Source organism: Botrytis cinerea, chromosome 16 (genome assembly GCF_000143535.2).
Source record: "Botrytis cinerea B05.10 chromosome 16, complete sequence".
NCBI lineage: Eukaryota > Fungi > Ascomycota > Leotiomycetes > Helotiales > Sclerotiniaceae > Botrytis > Botrytis cinerea.
Genome location: NC_037325.1, coordinates 1328865 through 1352350, shown reverse-complemented (window position 1 = coordinate 1352350; position 23486 = coordinate 1328865). Strand labels below are relative to the sequence as shown.

Sequence of the window (23486 nt, the reverse complement as noted above, 5' to 3'; positions counted from 1 at the left end):
AATACGCCCCGAGCCCGTATTCTATAACCTCTCCTTCAAACCTTTCGGAACAATGCTATCTAAGATCCTGAAGTCTTCATCTTCTTAAATCTGCAATAACATCTTTACATTCTTTCAAAGTCCACAGCTAAATCTAGCCTCAGACGTGCATCAAAACTTTCGAAAGGTTGCGGTACCACGAACTTCAACCATTATGGAAGGCGGCAACCTTGGACTTCTTCTACAGATCCTAGAAGATTATGGTATACCTTTTGATCGTAATGCAATCAAATCCGATTACACTCGCAGTCCAGCTGCGGTTGAAGCTTGGATTTCAAAATACCTTGGCCCAGAAACACTGTTGACCAAGGATGAAGTCGCACTGTGAGTTGGCGTCAATATCTTCTGCGAATGATGCTAATCAAAGATAGATATGGGGTACTGTCACAATCAGGGGATGCAGAGAAACTAGCAAGTTTACAGAATTCGTCGAGTATCTCCGACTTGAGTGATGAGCAACTCCATACCGCTATCGAGGAATTACAACGATCTACTACCGCGATTGAAAAACAAAGTGAAGCACTACGATCACAACAAAATGCCCTGGCTTTAATTGTCAAGAACTACAAGAAGGTGGGAGTAGCCCGGACAGAATCAGATACAAAACAGCTACGGAAATGGGAAGCAGAAAATGGCCAGGTCTCCTCAGCGGTGGAGGAACTGTCTCAAAATTTGACGTATCAGCTCTCGGACTTGGAGCAACAAAATAAAATATCGCAATCTGATGCCAAACAAACGGTGGACGAGATCTTCAAGGAGGATGATAAATTATTAACAAGCTTGCAAAAGCTTGCAGGAGAGCTTGATCCTGGATCCTCAGAAGATCATGATGCTATTTCAAGGATACGGGATCTTTGTGCCAGGTATATTAAACATACTGTTGATGGAGTTAGGACGAAGCTTGATCGGATCTACCTCGAAGCTCTTCATGGCACTCCTGGTGCAGATTCCCAAGATGGAAACAAGCAGGAAGTCACCGAATTACAAGAAGAGCTCGAATCATTATATTCCGAGATATTACCTGTGGCGCAAATGTCTGCCGAACAGCAATATCTGGAACCTGCATTACGGGAAATCGCTGCCAAAGGGGATTCAGGTCAAGACCGAGCTTACCAAGCTTTGAAATACGTAGGTTTCGATACATTAGCAGATAGGTATACATCTCTAACCAATCTATTAGATGCAAGAATGCCTTAGTTTTCTCGTCCAGCGTACAGAGATATATGCAGAACATATCGAAGAATATCAGTGTCATCAGATGGCCACTAAATTTGCAATAGACACGGGAAAGAAAGAGCTTCAACATCAAGCAGCTTCGCAACCTAGCAAATCCATTACACGCCAACGACAAGATTCTCAGGTACACGCACAATCCCGCAGTAATCGCCGACGTTCTTCAATGTTTGAAGAGATGGACGCCGAACAACAATTACTTCGCAATTTGGGCATCACACTTCCGAATGAGAGCGACACTGATGACGCGCGGACTGAACTTCTGGAGAAATCTCTTCAAGAAAGGACAGAGAAACTCAAGAATCACATGGCCAATCTTGAGTTAACAACTGAGACCACCATATCTTCACATGTGCATAATGCCGACGTCACAATGAAACTTCTTTACAATGTCCTTCAAGCTGATTCAGTATACGGGGAGGTTCAACTACTTGATCCAGATATTGTATCGTCATTTAATACATTTGAGGAGGAAATCAAGAATTTACAGGAAAATCTTGAAGCGGTCAATCTACAAAGATTACAACTAAAGAATGTTCATAAGGAGCAGCTGATAAAACGTTGGTCAAGGTGACCATTTGTCTGAGGGGAAAAGAGGGGAACGATAGATGGTGTTTCCTTGCAAAGCGGATTGAAAGTCGATATTCGAGGGGGCATTTTTCATTATATCAATCACAATTGAAGACTTCTGAAAGACATTACTCTTAGGTTTCAGATGATAGTGGCAGATGTCACCATCATCACGTGTTTCGAACTTGGAGGGGCGATCTTGCGGTTCAAGCTTGTGGTGGCCATGCAAAAAGTTCATCCCGAAATGCAAGGGCAAGCACCACACGTGGCTTACTATAGTTCTTACATGCATGGATGAGGGAGGCTCATTCCAAAATACTCTTTCCTTGTTGAAAAAATTATCATCTTGGCCACTCCGGCCTATGTAAGACACAAATTGAGTCATATATCCGCAGTCATACACGAGACGACCTTGACATGATATTGTATGCGAGATATTCCCAGTATTCATCGCCTTTCAATGATCAAGGGTACCTGCGTGACACGACCCAGTAAGCAACAAACAATATGCATGCAATCCTTCATCCTTAACCATCGTGTTGGAATTTTTTTTTCTTTCCCCTGGCGGCTGGCTGGTGGTGTGTTGGAGCGAGATTGTATGATAACCAAGCTTTTGATTCTGATGGCTAGGATTGTGTAACATATTGTTTGGTTATTTTAGTTGGATCTGTTGTATTGAGTTGAAAAGGGAATATGAATTCAAGATGGGGTTATATTATAATATGTGGATTTGATTGTGAGAGAAAGTGATTCATCTATTGATATAATTTATGTATGATAAAGATAAAGCACGGTAATTATAATAATCATAATGATATAATGATATAATGTTGTATTATGAATGAGGCTTGGTCCAGCTTATTTACAGTAGGTAGCGATAGTGATCTGAGCGAGGGAGGCATGTGTGAGATGGGATGGGATGGGATGGGATGGGATGGGATGGGATGGTGGATGGGTGGTATGGATGGTATGGATGTGGTGTGGTATGGGTGTGGTGAGGTGTGTATGATGTGGTGTGTATGATGTGGTGTGTATGATGTGTATGATGTAGTGTGTAATATATACTAGATAACGTTATGTAGGTATATTGTCGTCATTTCAGTTGGATGTGGATGTGGATGTGGATGTGAGTGTGAGTGTGTAGATGCATGGGAATTCAATGATGTATTGTGGCTGTGGTTGTGGTTGTGGCTGTGGCTGTGTGGAATGGATGGATGGGAGGGTGTGTTGATGTTGATGTTGATGTTGATATTGATGTTTGTATGTGGGAATATGAATAACTATCTTGTTCTTGGTCTACTATTACTACTATTACTACTATTACTACTATTACTACTATTACTACTATTGATCTGGTGCCTTTTAGTTGTTATCATAATGGTTTTGTTGTGAATCCTATTGTTAATCCTATTGTTAGTATTATTATTATTCGTCTTAGCTCTCAATAACCTTATTATTAAAGCGCTTACAAGCACGGCAAGAGACGATGTAGAATTATCCCCATCAAATCATGAAACGTGGTACAAACATCGGGGGAATGTTGTTGCTCGATATGTAGAGTGATGCTTTTCTTCTTTTCTTCTCGTCTGCTTGATTCTTTCATCCTGCAATCCTTCGCTCCATCACCTTTCCCATACATACACACGAAGCATATTCCTCTATTCCTCGACGTGGTGTAAGCGTGACCTTCACCAGAGACCGACCTAGTGAAAATCTCTCTCTTAAACCTTACCCAAATCGGGCAGATGACAGGGAATGTAGGAGAAACAATTGGCCATCCGACCTCTTCATGAACATCATCAACATCAACTCCAGCTTTTTCCTTCTCAGCTCGTTACCTCTTGAATCGCTTCATTGGATTCCACCCGTCGAGAAGTGGTCCATCGTCAAATCGTCGTGGGGGTCGGAACACAGGTCATTCTCTGCTGAAACGCCGTCTCCTCGTGGGAATGCATGGTTCAACTGTGATAGGAGAGAATAAGAGCTCATCGCACCCACCCTAACCTCCTCTCAACACGCGCGTTTGTGGTCTGAAGATGCGAGGGCCGTCCCGCGACAATTTACACGTTTACGACAGATGCGGCCTCGATAGCCTCGACACCCTTTATTAGACTCGGCTTACTCTTTCTTGTCCTTCTTCTGCTTGGGATTCGTTTCCATCTGATCGGGATTCTATTTTCGGATCCTTACGCTCTCTTGCCCTTTTCTCTCTTGCGTCTCCGTTCATCTGATTCTGTGATTTGTTCGTCGCGTACACATACTCCCCATGCTGCATTTTCACAATCGCATACATAGCAACCGTCACATTCCAATCATTTGGATGTCATGCCGTTCATCACAAACTTGCGTCTTTACTCCTGCATTTTGATCTCTGTCCGTCTTCCGTCTGCCGTCTGCCGTCATCCATCATTATTAACTTTCATGGTCTCATTCTGGGGCCCTCGATTCCTGAATGGGTACTACTTTGGAAGTTGGTTGACCATCTGGGTTCGATTTGGGTCTTACTCAGCCCTTTAAGTGGCTGAGGCGCCTTTGTCATTCGCCGCTTTGTGACTGAGAACGAGAACTTTCTTGACATTTTTATTATAAGTTAACACTTTCTTATTAATACCCCTTCCCTACCTTTCCTCCGACCCATACACTCGTACATCAGCTCAGCATCTTCATTTTACGCTAAAATCTTGGGGGAAAAGACTATCTTCTGCATATTCCATTCCCCGGTGATGCTTTCGACTATCGAATTATACGTGCAGATTACAGAACCTTAATCCAGAATAGCAAAAAAGTGTAATCCGAAGTGGTTGACTTTATTTATTATTTATTTATTTATTTCTTTCTTTTTCTTTTTTTCTTTCTTTCTTTCTTATTCTATCCCATACCCACCCACTCACACCTTTTTTGCTGAATTCAAAGTTTGGAACCAACTCGCGCTAAATACACAGTCACCGGCCACGAGTATTGACCTAAAGGATACTATAAGACCTTTTTATTAGGCAGTCACACTCTTGGTACAGTCAAATCTACTCAAGTGTTAAGAGGGATACTTAATTCCTCTGTACCCTCCATCCCATTCGCACGTTTCTCTCCACATTCTCTCTTTTGTTAAACTTACCACTGCTCGAGTTTAACCTGATACAACATCCTTCACATTCCTGTCGCTTTGATATACTCCACTCAACCTTTATACAATCATACTTATTGTATCTTACAACACACATCTCTCTATATACTCACTCTTCTCTTTAATCATATAATATACGAAACAACTCATACATCCACACACTCTCTCTCACACACATCCATACACTCACGCACTCACTCACTCACTCACTCACGTCCATACATATATATTACCTTGAGCGAATACATCTTACTCTGCACCTCAGAGAAGTCCTAGACCCAGTGGGAAACTTCTTATCGTTTTGATATCAACTCGATAGCACAAGTCGAATTCAGGTCTTGGAGGACAAGTTCTGCCTCAGCACATCCAAGCCGAAGTCTCAAAGTTCACCGTCACAATGTGCGTGACACATATCTATACCGATTGCTATCCCAAGCGAACAGTCGAGTTTCATCAAACAATAGTCTGCCCTAATGCCAAAGATGGAATCTCTTGCCCCGCTCACATTACCAACGAACATCCTCCTCGCAATCTCGAATCCAACGATGACCTCTCTAGCAAAGAATACATCGACCAAGGTCTCAAAGTACCTTCTGCCGTCAAGCCTCCACCTCACACATCCACAACAACAAGTACATATCGTTACTCTCCAGGTGACAAGAAAGACAAATCTCCCGGTCGAGAACCTCGTCTTCGCCTTGTAAGAAAGAAGAGCGCTTTAGTCTCAGCTCTCACACCACGTCGCAAACATCCTAAAGAACGTATTGTTATTGTCGATGCACCTGATAGTCCAGAAGGTTCCAAGACTCTTTCAAAGTATGCTCCAGATTCACCTGCTACGGAAGAGTTCTACTCAAAGAATCTCTTGGTGGATAATCGCTCAGCCCCAAGACATAATCCTAATGGCAGTCTCAATCCCGTTCGTACGGTCATTGTAGAAAATAATCGGGAGATGAGAGACCGTAGCAAGGAACGAGAGAGATCTTTGAAAGAACTTCCAATCATTCTAGCTCCTGAACCTCCCTCGCGCTCACCTAGTCGTGAAAGGGCATTGGTGGATATGCGTATTCATCGTGAGCAAGAGGAGAGGGAAAGGGAAAGACAAAGAGAATTTGAGAGGGAACGAGTGAGGATTTATGAGTTAGGTCATGAAGCAAGGATGAAACTTGAGAGGGAAAGAGAGGAAAAGATGAAAGCGGTAGAGGAACATGAGAGGGAGAGAATAAGAAAGGTGATGATCGAGGATGAGAAGAGGAAGGAGGTCGAATATCGGAAATTCGTGAGGGATCGAGAACTCGAGCAAGAAAGAGAAAGAGAAAGGGATAGAGACGTTGAACGAAAGAGAGCTAGAGATAGGGAAGAGGAAATTCTTCGAGAAAGAGGAAGAGCTCAATCTTCCGATCGCGAAAGGAAAGAAGAGCTAGCCAGAGAAAGGGAAAGAAGAAGAAGAGACGATGAGCTTCGTAGAGCAGATGAGCAAAATAGAAGAGAAGAGAAACATAGACGCGAGAGAGAAAGAGAGAAGGAATTAGACGATAAAGAGAGGGAAGAAAGAATGAGAAAGGCAGAAAGGTCGGAACGAAAAGCAGCGGATGATGCGAGGAGATTGGCGGAACAGGTAAAGGCATTTGCGAAGGAGGATGAGGCGATTAGGAGAAGACCTTCTGTGCCTAGCAGGGGAAAGGAGGTGGAGAGGGGAATCGACAGGAGAGACGATGAATTGAGGTGGAAGAAGGAGAACGATGATATGTATGCGAGGTTGAGGGAGAGACAGGCGAGGAATGAAGGACATGCATCAGGGTTAGGGAGGGGAGAAAGTTTTTCAGGGAGGGGCGACGGGGATAGAGAGGTTTTGGATAGGTTAAAGGAAAGACAAAAGGGACCTGAGGAGGGGTACATGCCGAAGAGGAGGACTACTATTGGTGGAGGGAATGGGAGGAGAAGAGGAGACGAAAGAATTATTTGGGATGATGAAGAAGGGAGGGGAGGGAGATGGTGAAGAATGAGAGGAAAGATTTTTCTTTTGTTTGTTTAATGATTAATGCTTATGATGATATGGGTATGGGATGGGGATAGGACGATACCTGGTTGGACATGCACTGGATATTTATGCATGTCGATGCGACGGATAATGAAATGCTGGATTTTTTTCTACGGTTATGTAATGATGGATACCTTGGTACCTTTATGTTATTGGGATACGATTATGATACCCGAGTAGTTAGCTACTTTGTTAAACGAGTCTCTTTTGTTCTTTGGTAATTAATATGAATTTGAATTATTTGAATAACTCATTGTGGAATGGAATGTGATGGGATGTGATTTATTATTATTGTATTGAGATTGAGATTGGTATTACTATGACTATTGATTTGTTAATTTATTCATATTAACTTATTATTGTAAATTAATAATAAGTAAGTAAGTAAATGAATAAATAGATTACTCGATGGATATCTAATAAGTGAATGAAAATTGGAAAATATAAGTAAATAAAATTCAACCTTCTACTAATAACTATAGGTCATACTCATCTCATTGTATTCGCTAAAATCCCTCGAATGTCATTCATCTACTTCTCTTACAATAGTATTCTCTTTATATACTATAGTATATACTATATACTATATACTAGAATTTATTATAATGTAATATAATATAATATAAATGCGAATACATGTATCTGTTGAATTGCTAACTAATGAATAACTAACTATTTAACAAGTTTCTTCTTAAAATCTATAACTGGGAATTGAATATATATATATATGTATGTATAAAATAAAATAAAATAAAATAAAATAAAGAAATTCAACCTTCTACTACAGTGTATTCGTTACAACCCTCGAATATCATTCATCTACTTCCCTCGCTGTCCCCTCCACAAACTCTTTTCATCTCCAGTCCATCTGTCAAAACCCAATCTATCTAGTCCCTAGTACCCTGACTCCAAAATCCACATAACAATTTTCCGTTGCGCTCATATCTCGAAAAAAGATTTCGAGATGCGAGATGGATGAGATGTAAGATACACACAGGATTTTACACCGCACGACGCGCCAAAACGCGCCTGATCCCTTCCACTTCTCTCGCGATTCCCTCTACAAACTTCTGGATCTCCACTTCATCCATCAACACCCGATCGACCTTGACTCCGAAATCCACACAGTCGTCTGCGCCCTCGCCTACATCGACAAACACATTTCGCGGCGCGAGATACGCGGCGTCGAGATTCTGGACGGGGGTGTCGCCGGAGATCCTGCGGGGTGCGGAAAAATCGGTCGGGACCCCAATGGGGAGGGGGGCGAGGAGTTCTGCGGATTGGGGCGGGGAAGAAGAGGGGGGAGGAGAATCTTCCCCGGGTTTGTGGAAGAGGAGGTTTAAACTCGCGTTGAATAATGGTTGCGATGATTTGCGCGTCTCGGTACCTTGACCTCGTCCCTGTGTCCAGCGCACTACATCTCGCAAGCGACTCTGTTCCCACGCAACCCGTTGACTCATATCTCTCTGGATGTCCTGGAGGATGTCCGTTTCCGCGCCTCCGGAAACAGCAACAGAGACAGGGAGTAGATTAACGGTGGGAGCAAGCACGGTGGCCGCGCCGTCAAAGTCGCTCGAGCGTCCGACTTGGAAAAATCCAAAGGTGGGGTGTGTGGTGTGGGTTAGACGGGCGAGGGCCCGCGCGAATGCGAGCATGAGGATTGTGTTTATGCTGGTGGCGTGGGCGCGGGCGAGGGTGTGCAGGGCGCGGAGGTGTGGGATGGCGTTTTTGAGCCAGAGGAATGTTTGGGTCATGTCTTGGTCGTTTTCGTTGGCGGGGCTTTGGGCGGTAGGTTTGAGAATTGTGGGTTGAGCGGCGCGAAGCGCGGATTCCCAGTAGGATTTTTGCGCGGCGAGCGAGGAGGCCGAGGAGAGGGATGAGTGGGTGTGTTTGACGAAGGAGATGAAGTCTGGGGTGTCGGGTAAGAGGGATGAGGGTTGGGTGTACAGAGTACAGACTTCTTTGATGAGTGCCATCATGCTCCATGCGTCGTATAGCGAATGATGGATTCTGAATAATACAGCATCTGCTTTTGCGGTTTGCACGACGCAGAGATTGATGGGAGGTGTGAAAAGTGTAGAGGGTCGTTGGGCCCAGTGGTGCACTTGACGTTTGACAGCTGCGATTAAATCTTCGTCTGCTGAGCGAGTGGGGATCACGGTGAAATTGCCTTCGTTGATGATCTCGGGTTTGAGTACGATTTGATATGAGGACTCGGGTGTTGGGGCTGTGAAAACGGTTCTTAGAATTGGATGCCTCAATTGAAGATCCCTCCACACTGTTCTCAAACGAGCTGTGTCGATTTTCTCGCGAGCTTGGAAAGCCCACGTGGGCTCGTAGAACGTTCTTCCGGATTGAAGCCAACTAGCCAAATGGTATTCTTGACCTGCCATCGCTGGTAAAATTTCCTCGACGGTATCCTTGGGATATTTGAGTAGTGAAAGCGCATTTGCTTTGGATTCGGGAGAGAGAAGTTCTGTCGTTGCATCTTGCTGTTGAGTGCTGGTTTTTGATTTTGCGACGAGAATCCGGACAATTCCACCGAGAGAATTTCCTTGCAGGATATCGGCAACGCTTATTGGTACACCGCGTCTGCGACAGATAGACGCTACACGGATTGCTGCAATTGAGTCGACACCCAAGGAGAAGATGTTCGTGTGCAACGTCACGGAATCTGTTGGTAAATTCGCCACCTCCGCCAGAGCTGCACGAACAACTTCCAGCACAGGCGCATCCGCGATATCGCTATGATCCTCTGCATTTTCAATCTTGCTCTTGGGCGTGCTCTCGAGCGGCAAACCTTGTAACCCCTCTGGATATGCAACGACACTTCTCTGCGGGTTTTCGAGAATGTCCCTCAGGGCTTGATCAAACGTTTTGCAAATCAAATTGAGATCTTCAGCATTAATGCGTCCGGCAGGAGACCCGGCACTAATAATCACTTCATCAATACCTTGCTCAATCTCAACATTCAACCCATACTCCGTCGCATCACGACTCTCGCCCACCTCCATCACAGACCAGAGTTTTTCCTTCGTTGCACCATCCACCCCGCCAACTTTCTGGAACACAAACAGCGCATCCAGCAACGCATCACCCGTGAAAACATTTTTCTGCCGCCAAAATTTCTGGATCGTAGATAGAGACGCATGTTGATTTTCCTGTCCCTCAATCACCACATCTTGAATCTGCCTCGCATAATCTTGGTTTCCCAGTACCGGATTATCCAATACAACACGGAACGGAACTGTGTTAAACAGCGGGCCGAGAATTTGTTCTACCTCTGGAAGCGGCAATGAACGACCCGAGACGACATGTCCGAACACGATATCACGACGCTTGACGAAACAAAAGAGTGTTTTGGCATATGCGAGCAGAGCGGCAGATTGCAGATTAATATTCATTTCCTGACAGCGGAGAAGGATTTCCGCGACCGGCATTTGGATGGTCATCTGTGCTAGCGAGGTAGTTTCTGCAGGGATAGTGGAGGAGGGGAGGGAAATGCTTTGATAATTATCTAATCTGTTGAGCCAGAACTCAACGCTTGTTCCCTGACGCTCGGTAATGAGTTTTGCGGCTTCGGAAAAGGGAGTCGTCGGGGGGTTGGAAATGCCGCTCGAGTAAGCTGAAGATAGGTAATCGAAAATGAGGGGGAGGGAAAACCCATCGTAGAGACTGTGATGAATGGACAAGACGAGCACTTTCATAAACGATGAGTGGAGAATTGTGATTTTGAGAGGCGTATGCGAGAAGGAATCGGGAGTGGGGAAACTGGTCGACTCGATTATCTTTTCGATGCTTTTGTCGATCCATCCAGAAGCTTGCTCTTCGATCCATTGAATGCCCGGTTTTGCGTGCACGGCGGCGACCCATGGATGAGTTGCTCCTTCGAAATAGTGGAATGTGGTGCGCAAGATATCGTGCGTCTCGATTACCGAAGTCCACGCATTTTTTAGACGCGCAATATCGATGTTTGCGGAGAGCTTGATGGCGGGATGATGCAGATAGAGGTTTCCACCCGTGGCAACGGTTTGGGTTAAGATACCTGTTTGTAGAGGCGTCGAAGCATAGATTTCCGTAATCTTATCATCGTCTGCTAACAGAGGGATACTCGCTTTATGTTGATCGAACAAGCTTGACGGCTTGACAGCAGCAGGCTTAGCGACAGCGTGAGTTTTGCTCTTGCTCGAAACAGCGCGCGCTAGAGCTGCAATGCTGGGATATCGTCCGATGTCCGAAGACGATACTTGGAGTCCGACTCTGCGGAGTTCCTTGGCGAAACGAATGGCGATGACGGAATCGATACCGAGACGGAAAAATGTACTGTTGCGAGAAACGTCTCCGGATGCAAAATCGCCAAGGCCAAGTAAGACGTTCTTGATAGTTTGTTCTTCGGGCCATTCTTCGCCATCGTCGAGGATTTCGGCAGATGATGAGGCGATGTGATTGGATTGGATACCAAGACTTTTGATTGAGATATTATCGTTTTTGGAAATCGTATCAATGAGGACCTCGATCATTTCGAGGAGATTGTCAACTGTCGACGCAGAACCAAACTCAGAGGTGTATCCCGCGCGAATCACGAGATCGTTCGATGCATGTCTGGCTTCGAATTCTACCGCGAAGGGATAATCAGGGGGCATGTAACTATCGAGTAATTTCCAAAGATCATTATCCGCATCTTCCTCTCCTGTCTTCATGAAGGAGAAGAGACAGTTGAAGAGCGGACGATCGGCCTCCACCCACTTGTGAATAGATCTCAGAGAGCTATGCTGGAACTGCAACATCTGGCCTGAAGATTTCTGAAGCGCGGTCAAGATATCCAGAATCGTGGCATCATTTTTGCGGAGATCAATACGTTGCGGAACCGTCGTGATAGTCGGCGCGAGAAGTTTCTCGATATCAGGAACGGGAACTGTACGTCCAGACAACACAAGACCAAACACAAAATCATTAATCGAAAGCACTTTCGCCATCGCAAGACCAAAAATTGCTTGCGTTAACGAAGGAAGCGTGACGTGTAATCTGGACGCAAAGGCCTCGAGCGCGCTCAAATTGGTTTTCAGAATTCGTGTGGAGATTTGGGCTTCGATTTGCTCTTCTTCTTCGGTGGCGTCATTGTTGCCAGGGGGTGGATGGCTGTAATCTCCCAATTTCTTGACCCAGAAATTCTTCGCTGCAAGTTCATCTTGCGAAGCGACATATTTGACTAGTGCGCCGGCGGAAGGTCGCTCGGGGGTTGGGATTCCTTGGTAGCGCATGAGGATGTCTTGCATTAGGACAGCCAAGGATTCGGCATCGTAGAGCGCGTGATGCATGGAGATCAAGAGGATAGATTTCGAGCTTCCTTCTGTGAAGATGTTGAGTCGGATGGGTGGTGTGTTTTCGATATTTTGCATGATGTCGAGGGAAATTAGATCTTGCATCTTGTCGGGAGTGCAATATTTGCTGGATTTGGAGTAGATGTGTTCTGCCCATGGCATATCGAAAGATTCATTCTTCAGTACAACTTGCAAGATATCATCGTTAATTTGGCAGAAACAAGTTCTCAAAATTTCGTTGGCAGTTGCGCAAGATTTCCAGGTCTGGGAGAGTTTTGAAATGTCGATTTCAGAAACCAACTCGAAAGTGATGTGATTCACATATAGAGCTCCGGCTTCTTTGTTCAATGATCGAGCTACAACGGCTTCTTGAACGGGTAAACAAGGCCGGACGGTCTCAACGTTCATCCCGGATTTTTTACCTAAGGAACTTTCTCGGAATGCAGCTTCGGCACGAGCGATCTTCTTCAGGGCATTTTCCTTGTTTTTAGCGGCCTGTTCGGGCGTAGTATCTGCACGTGGTAATAAAGCTAATTCTTCCACAGTGCTAATACTAAGAACATCGGCAACACTGCATGTGTATCCGGCCTTTCTCATCAAGGTCGACAGACTGATAGCCACCAAACTATCCACACCGACTTCGAAGATGTTGGTCGAGGGAGTAAAATCTGCAGAGGTGGCTGGAACAACACTCTTAAGTATCCCAACCACAGCAATTTCTTGCTCGTCCAATTCACGGACAGTAGCAGTTTTGTTCCCCGTTGATTGTCCTTTCTCTGCAGATAACAAGTGACTCAATGGTATGGAAGCAAAGAGAGCTTTGAGTTGTTTCACGTCTGCTTTTCCAGACATGGCAGCGAGAGGCAAGAAGTTGATCGGGATAACCACATCCGGAACCATGTAGCCTGGAAGTCTTTCTCTACAGCCTGCACGAATACTGACGTTGATTTGCTCGAAAGTATCTAACATCTCGACCTTCTCATCAATTCCAGCAGCTTTAGTATTGCTCGCAACGAATGAAATCAATTGCATTCTGGAAAGCTCCGGATGTTTCGTGATGAGAGAAGATACATTACTTCCAGCTGGTAACAACGCGCGTACTGCTTCAGAAACCTCACCTAATTCAAGACGCTGACCACGAATTTTCGTCTGATCGTCCGAACGGCCGAAAATTTCAATCGTATCGTCGGGCATCAATCTGACCAAATCTCCTGTGCGATACATTCTGCCGCCGTGAAAGTTCTCGACAAAAGCGCCGGTATCTCGGTTGTGATAACCAATACCGACAAGACTTCCTGTCAGACAAAGTTCACCCTCTACTCCTCGCTTGGCGTAAGTGAGCGTGCCTGGAATAAGTACATGGGCAACAGTGTCTCCTAGAGGCCGTCCCACATTTCTCATATTGACCTTTGAATTCACAATTGGAGATGAAGCACAACCAATTGTGGCCTCGGTAGGTCCGTACGCATTAATCAATGTGACGCTCTCCGAATCACCCCATGTTTCAAGTGTTCGTTGAGAAATCTTCTCACCACCCACACCCAAGTACCTCAACAAAGGAACATCACTCGGGATCAAACCACACTGATCCAAAAGCGATGGTACAAAACCCGCATGTGTAATTTTCAACTCTTGTAACGCCATAGGTAAATCATCTAGTAACATAGATTTAACTCCAGTGATACACGACATACCGTGTCGCCAGGCCAGAAACATTTCAGCAACATGCACATCGAACGCTCTACTCGCCAGTCCGAGGAATCTCCCAACGCCGCCGAGCACCCGAGTCGCAGGAACGTACTCGCAGATGAATTCAGATTGGGCTTCGCAGAAAGAAGTAAGATTGCCACAGCTGATCAAGACTCCCTTAGGATTACCTGTTGATCCGGAAGTATAAAGAAGATAAGCGACTGAGTCTTTGCTCTTTTGGACTTTCAAAGCGACCTCGCTGTCGGATTGGTATTGATCGCAATTGACGTTTACAGAGAGACATCCTTCAGGAACAAAATCGACCGTTTCCTCAGAGAAGAATATAGCGGAATTACTATCTTTCAACAAGAACGCCTTTCGCTCAATTGGTAACGATTCATCGATCGGCAGATACGTATTTCCAGACTTGTAGATTCCGACCGTAACGGCAAACGCTGTGAGTGTACGGCCTAGACACATCCCGATCATACGATTGTGAATACCATGTGATGCGATGAATGTCGCTACACTATTTGCCTCATGATTCAATCGCCCATAGCTCCAAGTATGAATGATACTTGAATTCTGGCCTATCGATTCTGCTATCTCGGCAGCGGCCCAGTCGGGATGGGTTTCGGCCCAGTGCTCGAACCAGCAGAGAGGATTGTTCAGGTCGACGACCGGATCGAGTTTCATCTCGCGGTACTTGGAAATGGCGATTAATTCGGTGGGGAAATAGTTGGTGAGTTCTTGAATGGGAGTATCAGGATGTGAAATCATAGCGGTGACCAAGGCGTCCAATTGCTTGGTCAGAACTTCCACGCCGGGGATATCCAATACTCCTGCTTCAACTGAGACGACAAGATCGAAGCCGCCGTGTGCGTTTTCCTCGACATTGAGCGTGAGATCGTGTTCGACGTTCAGGCCTAGGAAATCTTCGATTTCGTTCCAGAGCTCGTGTTCATGTTCGCTTTCGGTGTTGCGGGGATGGAACACAAAGACGGCGGGATAGAGCGGCTGAGATTTGGGTCTTCCGATGAGCTTACGAAGCATGCCTGGATTGGCATCGCGGTGGCTATAGGCGGCGATATTCATGGAATCGTGCTTGCTGACTATTTCTCTCGCGGTTCCGGATGTGAAAATGGGGACAGGAGTCAAAGATACGAGAGGACCGATGATATCTTCGAGAGAAGAAGAAGCCAGACGTTCGGACAATACTTCACCAATGACGATTTTCTGGTCCGTTTCGAGGAAATCGGATACAATGCATGCCCAGGCTGCGCGGAGGATGGAATTGGCAGACGAGCAGTGGAATTCTTGCGCTGTATTTTGGAGCTTGGAGATTGGAATTGAGAGAGGAATGGATATGGTATTATAGGTTCGACTTTTGTTTTCTGGTGCCATTTTTTCCACGCTGTCGTCTGCTTCGCTAACGAAGTCTTTGAGAATGTTTTTCCAAAATACCATGTCTTCCTGTGGACTAGTTCTTCGCATAAAGGAAAGTGCGATGGCTTCTCGGATTTGGTAGCGTGGGTTGAGGAGGCCTTCCTGAGAGAGATATGCAGCGTGAAGATCGTCGATGATGAACTTTAGAGAAGGTCCATCGTGAATGGTGTGATGGATGGAAAGCATCATTGTCCTGACATTATCGCGTTCGAATACAACGACGGCCCATGGCGAATTGATAAACGCACCACTTTGATGCTTACGAGCGATTTGTTGTGCGTGAGTTTTTGCGCTTGTTGCGAAATCCTCGTTCATAACTTTCACAACAGACCAGTCTACCGATGGCTTCTCATAAATCAACTGAAGGAACGTCGATGCACCAAAGCCGGAATTTGCCTTTACAGACACCGAAGCTGTTGGCAAGAATCCAATACGGAGAGCTTCGTTATTCTGAGCCACCTTGAACCAAGCAGCTTTCAGAAGCTCGAGGTCGATGTCATCAGAGAGATCAAAAAAGTGATTACTCCAATAGTACTCGTAGTTGCGGAAAGTTTCACTGAGAAGATTTTCCTGGAGTGGCAAAGTCGGACAGACGGCAAATCCTTTATCGCTAATTGCAGAGGTTTCTGCAACCTTGGGGAACCATTTGCGGTGGAATACATCGAGTAATCTGGAGGAGGAATCAAGACAAGTAGAATTGGAAGCGGGTTTGTTGAAGAGGTTGCAGAGATCCGCGATGGTTTGACAGTGTAGCATGTGTGCAGCTGAAACCTTGTAGCCGGCAGCCTTCAATCTAGCTGTGAAACGCACAGCAGCGATTGAATCAAAACCTAAGGTTGCGAGTCGACTATTTGAACGGAAGTTCTTGCTCTCGGTTCCCAGAAAGGTGGCAAAATGCTCGAGAAGTCGTTCTTCCTCGTCTGTCCAGACTGTATCCTGGGTGGATGTGAAATTACTTTCCCATGACTCGAGATCTAGAGCTTCGTAAGCACCAGATAGAGCTTTGCGGTCGATCTTGGCAGATGCGGTTACCGGTATCCGATTTAGCACCACGAGAACGCTAGGGATCATATGCTCGGGAAGATTTGCTTTCGATACCGCCATGGCGGCTTTGGCAACCTCGACTGCACGATTATTGGTAATGAGTAAGTCTTGAGCAGGAATGCTTGGGGTTGACAAGAACGTCACCAAAACCTTTGTCGGACGATCTGGTCGGGCCATGAGCATGGTAACCGCTTGTTCCGTATCCGGATGACAATGACTGAGCGCAAAACTGATCTCGCTCAACTCGACTCGCATTCCATTGATCTTCACCAAATCATCACGGCGTCCAACAAACTCTAGACTGCCATCGTGAAGTTGTCGGACGATATCTCCAGTCATGTATATATGGGCTCCACAACTGTCGTTCCAATGAAACTTTTCTTCCGTCTTGGCTAGGTCTTTCCAATAGCCTCGAGCTACTTGTGGGCCTGATAGAGCTAGTTCTCCAACACCATGTCTCATCACGACTCGCTCGTTGTTGAGCACAAAGACGCCCACGGAGGGTAATGGTAAGCCGACATTTGTGCTCTTGAACGGATTTTCAAAACCGCCGAATTGTTTAACTGTGGATACAACACTCACTTCAGCAGGACCATAAGTGTTATAAGCGAGCATGTTCTGCGACCAATCATCGGCGACAGGCTGAGGCAAGGCTTCTCCAATCATAGTCACGATCTCGAGGGTTTTGCAATGCACGCGAGATACGATTGTTGCGAAAGCAGGAGTGAGATGGGCATGTGTAGCGTTGGTTATATTGGCAAGATCTGGGAAGGAACCAAGCATTACATCTTTGGGTGCTGCGATAACAGTTCCGCGCAAACCCCAGGTGTAAAAAAGATCTTGCACGAAGACATCGAATGTTGGTTGCGAGAATTGGAGACAGCGGACTGCGCCGGAACGGCTTACAGGTATGCTTTCTTTCAAAGATTGCATAGCTGTGGCCGCGGCGCTATGGTGAACTTGGACACCTTTAGGCAGACCTGTTGTTCCACTAGTCCAGATCAAGTATGCCATCGAGTTACTCCTGATGATGGGCAAACTTGACGGCTTAGTTTCGTCAAGGCTGAAGGTAGAATTTGTGACGTTGTTCTCTGATATGTCGATCAAAGCAACACCTTGTGGAATGGCTTGAGCGTCTTGACTCACAGTATCGTTTGCTACCAAGAGCATGTTAGCATCCGTTCTGACAATTAAGTCGTGTCGGCGGGATGCGGGGAATGTGGGATCAATTGGACACCAAGCACCACCAGCTTTCAAAATACCAAGAATAGCTACGTAGAGTTCCGGTGATTTGTACATGGAAAAGGGAACAACTTTATCCTCCAAGGGACCATATCTCTGAACTAGATAAGACGCAAGTCGGTTGGCCCTGTGGTCAAGCTCAGCGTATGTCCATTGAACGTTTGCTGCTGGATCTTGAGCCGTGAAGTCATTCATGAAGATGAGTGCGATATCGTCGGGGTTCATCTTTGTGTTTCGCTCAAACTCGGTATGCAAAAGAGCGCTGGCCCCGGTTAACTCGGTTGACATGACTTGAGGGTATATCGATGGAGCAGTAGCGTATCTACCATCCATGTAAGAATTCTTGGGATTGCGGATGACAAAACTGATGAGATCACTGAATTGCTGCAACATCAGGGTAGCAGACTCATCATTGAGGAACTCATCTGTATATGTTGCTCGTAGACGAAGCGATCCGTCTACCTCGGGCCAGATCTCAATCATAACAGCAAAATCGTTTGCCATTGCAGGGTAGTCAACCTTTGACCACAACTCTGAATGGTTTGTACCAGTGGAAAAGTCTTGGAATGCAAGGAGAGTATCGTAGTACAAGCCTCCATTTGGTGCCACAATCGAGTTCAATGGTATCTGGAGATGAGCTAGAGATTCTGCATTAATCTTGGCTATCGCGTGTAATATCGAGGAGACGCTAGTTGCTTTTGACTCAAGTAATTGAGCAGGAATATTGATTGGGACTGTAGTAAAAGTGGGACCCATGCAAACTTTTGAGTCTTCATCCAATCGGCCAGATATAACACTACCAAACGTTGAGCTGTGGATGGAATCCTTATAAGTAGCTAGAATCAATGCCCAGGCAGCCTGGAGGATGCTCAATGGTGATGTAGAGCAATTCATGGCACCATCGCGCAAGTCATTTATACCAATTGATGCTTTGATTGAGGAGGTTAATGGGAGCTTTGTCATTGTTTCTGGTTTCAGGCCAGTGAGTGATGGGAAAGGAACAGGATCACAGTCTTTCAACTGAGAGGACCAGAACTCGATTGTTTGAGTAGGATCTGAACCATAGTGCATGCTCACCGCAGTAGAAATCTCGGTTCTTCTGGGAATATCTGATCCACGATATACGAGGTCGACTTCATCAAACAAAAGCTGTAGAGAAGCACCGTCGAAAATAGCGTGGAAAACGCTAAAAGTGAAGAAAGTTTTGGTAGGTGATTGGATAAGAGTCATCTGATACGGTGGCCTATCCAACAACATTTCGTTCTCGGCATCTCGTAGTGTTGATTGTATGCATTTAACCACAGTCTGAGGGTCGTCTGACTCGCAAGTTACTTCCTTCCAGCTTGGCACATCCAAGGCGGATGATTCTTTCAGAACACATTGTGCAAATGGCGATAGAGCATCATCAATGGCGACAAAAACCATCCTGTATGATTCATGGCGTTGAACAGTCGCTATCCAGGAATCTTTGAGTCGGGAAATATCAACAGATGGGTTGATGTGATGAACAGAGTTGTGTATATAATGCTTGTTATCCTTTGAACTTCTCAAGAAACTTGCTAGCATTCCGGACTGTGTAGCAGTAGTTGGCAGAATCTTAGCGATATCTTGCGACGATATCCCGAGACTTTCGCTGCAGATAGGTCGATGCTTCGCTTCAAAATCATCAAAAGATATAGGAGTGCCTATAACTTCATGAGTAGGCGTCTCTCCAGTAGCATTCTTGCGGCGCTCCACGATGATGTTTCTCAACTTTAGGGGAGTTGCACCTCCGAGTACGTCAGCAATACTGAGCTCTGTGATGCCTGCATCTCTGGCCAATTGCAAAAATCGAATAGCTTTCAAACTGTCAATACCAAGAGAGAACAGGTTAGTGTTCGAAGTCAAGTTCGCAGTGGACCCCACTAGCTCCGACAGTAGGTTTAAAATCAGTCTCATAATTTCATCTTGCCCTTGAGAATTACTCGAGCTGGCGTCTTCACCATTTTGAAGCAAGTTAGAAGGCTTTGAGCTGTCCTCATTCCAAAGTGCTTCTGTCATCGCAGAAAGAGATTTTCTGTCAATCTTGCCAGCCAAAGATCTTGGCATCTTAGATAAAACGAAATACTTCGAGGGACACATGTATGATGGTAGAAGTCGGGCTGCGTTCTCACGACACCTAGCTTCCACATCTTCCTTGGTGGTATCCGCATCAAGAATGATGAAACAAACAGCTTCCTCGCTTCCGGCCTGATTAGCGAATCGCTTATACGAGACTGTTACCGCCTCTTTGATTCCTGCGGAACTCGCCACGACTGTATCGATCTCTCCAAGATCAACTCTTCTGCCGCTGAGCTTGACCTGGGAAGTATCCATACGTCCAAGGAACTCCACAACATGTTGACCACTACGATCAGTAACAATACGAGCTTTGTCTCCAGTAAGATACAGTCTTCCAAATTCAGGACTGACGATAAAGGCTTTGGCATTTTGTTCTGGTCGATTCAGATAGCCAACGCTAACTTGGGGCCCTCCAATCGCAAGTTCGCCGGCAAATCCTTTGGGAACGGGTTTGATAGAGTCTGAGCCTGTATCCACAACAAATAGAGAGCATGTTGGTAGAGCTGGCCCAATGATAGACCCTCTGTCTTCAGGGTGAAAATTAGGAATTAATGTGCAATTAATAGCTGCTTCTGTAGGACCATATGCATTGCAGAGTTCAGATGACTGATCTGGACTAGGCGAACGCGCAAAGTCTTCGATGTTCTTTCGCAGAACAGTCTCGCCCATGGTCCACAAGCTTTTGAGTGAAGTAAGCTTGGAGCGACGGAGGAGAGCTGCCATACTGGGTGTAGCCATCATGACTGTTGCCTGTAGTTCAGATACAACCGCCTCAAAATCTGTCAAGGTAAGGTCACGTGAAGCAGAACAAAGTGTGGCTCCTGTTGAGAACGTCACAAAGATTTCCATCAGCGAAGGGTCGAAAGTTGGGGCCGCAAACTGAAACCATCGAGGGATTCCTTCCGGTGATGGTGGCAATTTTGAAGTGATAGCATGCGATGCAATGGAGCAAGCTGCTGCGAGATGAGTTATCTGTACACCCTTTGGCTTACCCGTTGAACCAGAAGTATACATTATATATGCAACATCGTTCTCCTCAGGACTTGCTACCACACGGAACGACGGAGGATTTTGAGTGGCGATTCCGGCACGGGTTCTCATGTGAATGAAAGATTCAATATCGATCCACTTCATAGAATCTGATGAAATAGCAGAAAGTTTATGACGATATTGCTCCGAACCCAGAATGATTTGAGGCATCAGGTCTTCATGAATATCCTTCAATCTCTGGGGAGGTGCCTCAATAGGGAGAGGGCAAAACGCCAAGCCTGCTTTCAAAATTGCCAAGTAGGCGATATAAAGTTCGGCGGAAGTCGAAAGCAGGACAGGTACAAATTTAGAGTTGCCACTTTCTTGTTCGCCTCGGGATAATAATATATACTCAGCCAGACTCGTTGTGATCTCATTCAATTCTGAGTATGTGAAAGTTCTTCGGACGGGAGATTTCGATTCTGAATCTTGAGATTGCAGGAAATCCAACGCAACTCGGTTCGGATGTTGAGCTACCCGTCGCTCAAAGGCTGAATGCAACAAAGCTTTCTGGTTTTGAAGATCTGATCCTCTTTCATCCTCAAGAAACGAGGGTGGCCTAATTAGTGGAGGGAAGTTTAGAACCGATTCGTTTGCTACGGTTTCCGCATCACTTGATGGGGAACATCGTAAATAAGAAACGGCTGCGCCGAATATATGTGGGGCATCCGAATCAGATAGTAAAGATGGCTCATATGATAGAGTAGATTCAATGACGGATGCATCATCCACAGTGATGATGATTGTGAAAGGTGTCTGTGAGTGTTAGTGATAGTTTTGAATCTCATTCTAAAATACTTACTATATCGGAGAGTGATTTCATATCACGAGACTTAGTAACATGTAAAGCGAAATCGAAAGATTCCATTGATCGGGGAATATCTTGAACGAATCTCCACGATATCGATGGGTGAATTTTTTGGTCATTCTTAGGCTCTTCTGTCAAGCGAGCATGGATGATGCCACATTCTTGCAAATTATCTGCAGTTGGGGTGTTTGAAGATATATCAGAGTAAGTGTAGAAAGCAACTTCATCGTGCCCTGTGAAGGCAGCAACGAATTGGGCATAAGATTCTTGGATAATGGAAAGATCGAAATCCCATTCTCCAGATGAGAAAATCTTGCTGATTGTCTTCAAGTGTGGTTCTGAATCATTTCCGGATCGATTTCTGTTCAATTCTCCTTTAGACACTTGTGAATCTGCGACATTTCGATAAGCAGTGTCTAAGTATGGAAATGTGGTATTGGGTATTATGGAATCCATGATGTTTGGAAATTTTGATGGTTGATGGTGAAACTATTGATACTAGGGATAATTATTCATGAAAAAAGTGTCAGAGAATTGAAGGTTGACAAGGCCGGGATATAAATGAATCATTATTAGGATGAATGTTGAACGGTAGCTTAAATCACTTGATCAAAAATTTCTCACTGTCGAGCTATGCATTGCCCAATGCCAAGGTATATTGTGGAATCTCCATGTTGCAGAATATATACCCCGATCACGGCAAGAGTGGTAGTTCACTGGGGCCTCGGAGCATTGGGGGCCTTGATGCTGGGGTCTAGTCGCAAAAATATTGACATCTGAGATCATCTTGACATACTTGACTCGGTCCCGATTTCTAGATGATCCATCCCAAAAACTCACCAGTCGATGACGGTGATATAGCTGGGTGAAGACAACAGGAATGGGCATCTGCATCATCGCGCAGTAGCTATACGAGATGAGGGGTGTGGAGGGTGACAGGTATAGTACTGGTTACAACGGGTATCCACGAAAGTACTAAACTATAAGAAACCGTCAACAACGAAACGTAGCGCTAATTTGTAAAATACCCTTACTATAGTCTAAGCTTGATGTTTATCTGATCTGATCTGATAATCTCTTAGAGTCTGATCCATCGAATATGTCAAAGAGCTTGAAATAACACCGGTATGGTACTTGAGTTTGTACTACCGTACACACGCTAAGCCCTATTAATCTTTTTTCCGGGTTAGGGGATTTAATCAAGAAACGCTTTCCGTTGAAAGGTTCACACAATTGGCTTGGGACCGTTGAAAATGGAAGGAAATTTTAATCCAAAGTGGAGAAAAGGTCCATTATAATTTTGAAGGCTATGTATGGATCGAGTACTGGTATGTGTTCATCATCTTGTTAGTGAGTTTATATGGATGTGTGCACTCTTGGCTACCAAACCTAGAAGTGTGGTGTAGAATATCTGTGAGGGATAGACCCTCATTATTAAGATTGCTCTTGAACTACATTGCAACATCAGCACCGAATCAACAACTTGACGCTCGATTGAAGTCTATTGGGATCTGTCTCAAAGCTGTCCTTATGCTTATCGACAGGTAGTCAAGAAGAACTTTTGCTATTCGTGATCCTTCAAAGTGGATGTCGTAATTAACTTTTTCATCGGGTGGGTAAACTACTTTATGCATATACCTGTTTAACATGCCATTGAAAGCTAACAGAAGTTTGTTCATTACTGCCGGGGATTATTTTGAGCCATACCCTTTTTGGATAGGAGTCCGCTTTTAGTGGCCTAGGCTTTCCTATAATCTTATCAGATCATCTCGTCTAACCCATCAAATGCAACCACCGATGTCG

At 45.2% G+C, this 23486-nt stretch overlaps 3 protein-coding genes across 3 annotated transcripts; 2 read left to right on the top strand and 1 right to left on the bottom strand.

Moving 5' to 3' along the window:
• Positions 1-10: 10 nt before the first annotated feature.
• On the top strand, positions 11-2633 carry BCIN_16g03590 (hypothetical protein). Its single transcript, XM_001550701.2, has 3 exons — positions 11-363; positions 411-1167; positions 1220-2633. Exons 1-3 carry the CDS (start codon positions 194-196, stop codon positions 1844-1846), a joined length of 1554 nt encoding a protein of 517 aa, XP_001550751.1. The 5' UTR covers positions 11-193; the 3' UTR covers positions 1847-2633.
• An 801-nt stretch (positions 2634-3434) lies between these two features.
• BCIN_16g03580 (hypothetical protein) lies at positions 3435-7235 on the top strand. Its single transcript, XM_001550703.2, has one exon. It carries the CDS (start codon positions 5361-5363, stop codon positions 6960-6962), a length of 1602 nt encoding a protein of 533 aa, XP_001550753.1. The 5' UTR covers positions 3435-5360; the 3' UTR covers positions 6963-7235.
• Positions 7236-7791: 556 nt separating this feature from the next.
• Positions 7792-22235, bottom strand: Bcnrps3. Its single transcript, XM_001550705.2, has 2 exons — positions 21678-22235; positions 7792-21631 (listed from the first exon to the last, which is right to left on the bottom strand). The coding sequence occupies exons 1-2, from the start codon at positions 22137-22139 to the stop codon at positions 8006-8008; spliced, it is 14088 nt and encodes a 4695-aa protein (XP_001550755.2). The 5' UTR covers positions 22140-22235; the 3' UTR covers positions 7792-8005.
• Positions 22236-23486: the final 1251 nt, after the last annotated feature.